Source organism: Phoenix dactylifera, chromosome 17 (assembly GCF_009389715.1).
Source record: "Phoenix dactylifera cultivar Barhee BC4 chromosome 17, palm_55x_up_171113_PBpolish2nd_filt_p, whole genome shotgun sequence".
Classification (NCBI taxonomy): Eukaryota; Viridiplantae; Streptophyta; class Magnoliopsida; order Arecales; family Arecaceae; genus Phoenix; species Phoenix dactylifera.
This window is the reverse complement of record NC_052408.1, coordinates 752996-759021: the sequence shown is the minus strand read 5'-3', so window position 1 is coordinate 759021 and position 6026 is coordinate 752996. Positions and strand designations below refer to the sequence as shown.

The 6026-nt window shown below is 46.3% G+C and overlaps 1 protein-coding gene across 1 annotated transcript; it reads left to right on the top strand.

Moving 5' to 3' along the window:
* The first annotated feature begins 386 nt into the window (after nucleotides 1-386).
* LOC120104326 (ethylene-responsive transcription factor ERF043-like) lies at nucleotides 387-1193 on the top strand. Its single transcript, XM_039115249.1, has one exon. The coding sequence runs from the start codon at nucleotides 387-389 to the stop codon at nucleotides 1191-1193; it is 807 nt and encodes a 268-aa protein (XP_038971177.1).
* Nucleotides 1194-6026: the final 4833 nt, after the last annotated feature.

The following is a 6026-nucleotide window of genomic DNA, read 5'->3' as shown; positions in this document are numbered from 1 at the left end:
TACTGTTATTAACAACACGATATCTAACTATAATAAGAATGCCGTCTTGTCTAGCCGAACTCACAGTGAGAGTAACAAACTCAATAAAAAACCCAGCACCAACCAAATGGCCATGATGAGCTTAAACTAAACTAAACTAGCACGTCCACCTCAATAACAAGAAGACAAGCTGCAAATAGCTCCGAGCAAGAGAATGGGAATAAAAGAACCAAGGATACGACAAAGAGATCAAAGAATAATGAGAACGTAGCATATGCCTTCCCTCCCCTCTTGGAGTCATCCCGGTATATATGATGGTGAATGGTAGGAGTGCCAATGTATCATTCCATACTTCCCATCTCCATAACCCCACCAACCTTCTCAAAGTCACCTTTCAACTCGCAGCCATGGCAGGAACTGAGAGCCCCAAGGCCACCACCCCAAAACAGCCACCCAAGTCAAGCAACGGCCGCCGCTTCGTCGGAGTCCGGCAGCGGCCCTCAGGGAGATGGGTTGCAGAGATAAAGGACTCCTCTCAGCGCTTACGGCTCTGGCTCGGGACCTTCGACACCCCTGAGGAGGCTGCGAGGGCCTATGATGAGGCTGCCCGGGCACTGCGTGGCGAGAATGCACGTACCAACTTCGTGACCAATCCCAATTCCCCACCAAGGGACTTCTCCTCAGCTAATGGTCCCTTCTTCTTGGATTCCGATGTTCGGCGAGGCGGCGGCGGCGGCGGATTCTCTTCATTGAGGGCGAGGTTGAGCAAGAACTTCCAGAACATCATGGCAAGGACAGCCGATAATAATAGGTCATCCAAGACAAGGGTCAGTGACCAATTCACCTTCGCCAGTATCTTCCATTGTAGGGGCAACAGCTTCCAGCAGTGTCTGATGGATACGGTGAGCATCGAGAAGTCGGTGCAACCGAGCTTCATAGTTCCCCGGCCAGCCGAGGAGCAATCTGAATGGGGCTCATCGGAGTGCGTCGGCCTCGGGCCTCATGCAACCAACTCTTGGGATGAACCGATGAATGCTTGTGATGTGGGGATTCCACAGCGTGGCTTCAGTGATCAGATGATGTGGGGAATTGATGGTGGCGAGGTTGGTGGAAGAGGGGAGAAAGAGCTGACATGCAGCAGGAGGTTCAAGGTCTCCTCTTCAATCATTGTTCCCCCTACGTTCAGTGCATCGCCATCTCTTGGTGAGAACTGATTAGTTTCATCATCTCGGCAAATGAAATGTATGTAAGCTAGCTAGCAAGGCTTCCTTCCGAAGGGAGAGAAGTGTTTAGGCCTTGGGGAAAGATCCATGGGAAGTCTTCTGGGCATGTACAGAGAGCGTCCTTCCTTTCATGTCATTTGGGATGGAATAGTAGTTCGCTGGAAGCAATGAAAGGCGTTCATTGTGTCTTCTCTAGACATAAAGATGGTCATCTTAATGGAATCTTTATAATGGAATGATAGCCTATTAGCGACCAATTCACTTTTGCTAGCATCTAATGGGATATCGATAGCCTATGAGCTTGGATAATTATCGAAGTTTCATATATACCAAGTTTTTTTATTTCATAGCAGGCTCTTCGATTGTCCAAAGTCTCCTTTAGGAACTTGACTTCAAGTCAAAGAGAGCTAAGGTTAGGATGAGATCTGGTTTTTAGATTTCCTCTGGCTTTCACGGTTCATATAATTGACCGCATATCGACAGAACTTGACTAGTCAGTTAATATTTAAGTTAATCTAACGTTTTTATGTTTCCCTTGAACAAAAGAAAGCTAACTTTTCTAGTTATTTGAGTTGTAGTTGAGATGCTTGTTTTATAAGTCGATGGACATAACTGCTCTGAGAGATGAATGGAGGAAGAACTTAATGGGAGAAATATTGGACCAAACTTCGAACCAGACCGACCTCAACAACTTTGATACAAATCGAGATAGGCAACTTCGGCCCCAACTGAGGAGCTAATCGATTGAGGAGCCAACAAACTAAGCTAGCCAACTTCATCTTCGACTAAGAAACTAATCGACACGTGCCAAGAAGGACTGACAGTCTTGGCAATCGGTCGTCATAACAACGACTGACCGTTGTGGTCAGTGCCGTACACTGCTCGCGCCAAGCGACACCGATGCTGTAAATGTACACTTGACTAACAGTACACATCACGCCAACCTAGGTAACAATGAAATCGACTTTTCTGTATAAAGGGGCAGTCTAGGGGACCTCAAGTAGGCGACATCATGCAATATCAATCATAGAGAACCCCAGGGTTCCCTGCCGGACAGTCTCGAGCATGCAGATTTCTTGTAGGCCATCCCTAGAGAAAGTCAGCTTCAGCACACCTCGACCACCCCGTTCGTCCTGGTTTCCGCCGACCTCAAGGCCATTCCGAGCTGCGCTCTGACCTCTATCTAGATTCAACGGCAACATATTAGAGCAAGAGAAAGAGCCACCTCCAGGCTGCATAGATATCTAACAAAGGGAGAAATCACCAAATAAAGTCATGAGGAGCCTGCGATGCATCGCATGCCTTGCAACGCCGCGCTCCGACCTCCGGAGGGTCATTATAGAGCCCGGAAGCTGCTCCATCGAAGCAATCTGCCACTCCTATGGGCAACGAGCAGTTCAACCTACACATTCAATAGGTGTAGACGCTAACCACGGTGGTTCAGAGTCTGCAGGAGACAGCAGCACGACCGAAATCGGTCTGACCAGAGTCCGATCAGACCAACCACCGCCTCAGTCACCTGCGCACCATATACACTTGGTTAGCCACCACTCTTGGGACCGGGATCCCAAGCGGTCTCGCTATAGTCGATACACTTAGTGGAGCAGTCTTGGTCAGAATGGAAAACGACATATTCTAAGCCCCCATTCTAACAAGGACTCTGATCCGAGCCTCTCGCCTCCTCGCCACGTGGAGCCGCCGCCTAGTGGGATGCCAACCTCGATAGGAGAATTGCAGAAATGGGCCGACAGATTCAAGCCCTCAAAGGATAGGCTTAGAGATCGACCAATGACCTTAACTTCTTCTCGAAGCCCTCCTTTTTTCTGGCAGATCCTGAAGGAACTAATCCTACCTCGGTTCAAGATGCCCCAAGTAGAGTTGCACAACAGCACCTCGGATCCTCTGGATTACCTGGACAGCTTCAAGGCTCTTATAATGATGTATGGAGCCACCAACGTCGTGCTTTGCGAAGTATTCTCTCAACCCTTTGCAAGGTGGCTCGATTCTGTTTGTTCGGGCTTCGGCCCGAGTCTATCCACTTCTTCGAGCAATTCGCTCGCCTCTTCGCTACACACTTCGTCTCTAGCCAAAGACGGCATCGTGGTTCAGACACGCTGCTCGATATCAGTTAAAAGAAGAAAGAGTCCCTCAAGGACTATGGTTGCTGCTTCAATGTGGTGATGCTAGAGGTTCACGATTTGGATCAGTCGGTCACAATGTTAGAAGAGCGGCCTGCTATCGTCGTGCTTCCTCTTCTCCTTGGAGAAGTGCTTTTCGACAGACTTCGTTTTTTAAATGCTGGCGCTAGTAGATAAGTACGGCAACACCAAGGAGGCTATGGCCTCCCACTACGAATCTGCTTGCAGAGGACCTTCCTGAGGAGCCCAAAGGAGGCACGAGGAGCGCAAGGAGCTGAGGAGTGCTTCACCTCGGCATGAAAGGAGCTCACGGCCACCCAAAAGCCCTCCTCAAAACTTCGAGAGGTACGTTCCACTACTACCTTGAGGACTCAGATCCTCATGGAGATTGAGGGCCAGGCTACCTCCACCCTCTGCATCAAATGAAGGTCCCAGCATTCAAGAGGGATCAGAAGAAATACTGCCGCTTCCACTGGGACTATGGCCATGGCACCAAAGAGTGCATTTAGCTTAAGGACGAGAACGAAAAACTCATTCGATACAGGTAGCTAGATCAGTACGTACGCACTCAGCATGACCGAGAAGCACCCACTTCGGCCTCTAATATGCCACCCTCGGAGCTGATCAACAATCATCTAATAATAGGCATCATCAACACCATCGCTGCAAGATCTTCCGAAGTTGCAAGTCCCTCAAATAGTTGAGCTCCGTAGGAAGTCGAAGCTGCCCCAAAGAGATAGCGCACAAGAGACATCATCAGTTTCTCCGATGCCGACCTAGGAGGAGTCCAGACTCCTTATGTCGATATTGTAGTTATTTCTCTTACAATCGCAAAAAATGATGTAAAGAGAAAACTTGTTAATAATGAAAGTTCGGCCAATATATTGTTCTACCATGCTTTCCAATGAATGAAGATGCCTATCGAGCAACTCCGAAAAGTCAGTACACCCCTGGTCAGCTTCTCGAGAGATTTTGTTTTCATGGAAGGCATGATCGATCTGCCGGTCACCTCAAGACAAAAGCCTCGAAGCAGCACATTAAGGCTGAATTTTCTGGTAGTTCGAATTGCTTCGGCCTATAATGCAATATTAGGCTAACTGGCCTCAATGCCTTCCGAGCCATGGTGTCCACTTATCATCTGCTCATCCAATTTCCTACAAACATGGCCACCCTCAAAGGAAAGAAGCCGATGGAGACTCTATCGATCGAGAGGCTGAACATAAGGAACGAGCTCAAGAAGCAATAAAGAAAACCGACCGAGGAACTGGTGATGGTCTCCTTGAAGGACATAGCTTGTTGACCCTAAAATTGATTTTGATGATCACATAACTTTGTGATATAATTACTAATATTTGTGTTGTAAGAAAAATGTTATTTTGTAGGAAGCATAGCAAGAGATCTGATGATTTTCAAAGAGAAAGCCAAAAGAATAGTCAAGAAGCTGACTCGTGGAAGCCTCGAGTCGACTCTGGCACAAATAGTAACTTTGGCATAGAGCTCGAGTCGACTCTAGCATTCCAGGAGCCGACTCTCACAGAAAAATACAGAAATCCAATTTTGAAGAGCCCGAGCTCGAGTCGACTTCTGACAAGCTCGAGTCGACTCCTGCTTCAGCCGAGTCGACTCCAAGCCTGCAAGAGCCGACTCCAAATCTGCTGGAAGGTGTGACGGTTAGTTTTGCAGAACTTATCCAACGGCTCTCTTCCACTTTCTAATGGCTAGTTTGGGTCTCCAAGGTTCTCTAAAGCTTATAAACACATGGGAGCACCTCAAGAACTGAAGAGAAAAAAAAAATCTATCAAAAGAAAGAGAGAAATCTAAGAGTACCTAAGCTTGCCAAGTCAAAATCCTCGAGTGAGTTTTAGACCCAAATCCTTGTGTGAGGAAATCAATCAGAGCAAAAGCAGTGATTCAAGTGAAGAGTTGGCAGCTTGCATTCAAGGCTCTTCATCCACAGTCAACTACTCCTCTTAATAGCTTCAGAGCTTTCATTTATTGTTCAATTTATTTGAGCTCTGTTTTTATTATAGCATTTAATACTTTGTTTTAATTGCTGTTGTAACTACTTTCATTCTTACACTTGTAAAGGTTCTTCCAAACCTAAATTGAAAATTGTTGAATCAGAAAGATTCAACAAGAAAAAAAATTTTGGTTGGTGTGCCTTAGAAAAATCAACTAGGTTGTTTGTGAGCCCGAAAAATAAACACGGTAAGGTTGTAAGTTGGTAATCCTGTGAAAACCAACTACGTTCGTTATGATCCCAGAAAAACAACGAGTTGGGTTGTGAACTCGTAAAACAACCACACTGTAATTAGGGAGGATTATAGTAAAAATTCTCAAGAGGTCTTGGAGAGTGGATGTAGGTGCAGGATGGCACCAAACCACTATAAAATCTTTGTCTTTGTGTGTGTGCATTGCTTACTTTGTTTATTGCATTTATATTTCAGTTATTTACTTAAAAATTGTTTTATTCCGCTGCACTTAGAAGAAAAATTTTGAAAAACCCAATTCATCCCCCCTCTTGAGCTGTATCTTCTGGGCAACAATTGGTATCAGAGCAAGGTTCTCTGTATCTTTTGTAGATTTAACCGTCTAGAGCCAAAGATCTATGGCAGCCCCTGTAGGAACTTTGATTGCCAAAGGTCAATCCACAAGCAGACCCCCACTGTTTGCTAGATTGAACTAT

Bases quoted from the DNA above. Each gene is read 5' to 3' on its own strand.
- LOC120104326 (XM_039115249.1), top strand. From the start codon at position 387: ATGGCAGGAACTGAGAGCCCCAAGGCCACCACCCCAAAACAGCCACCC.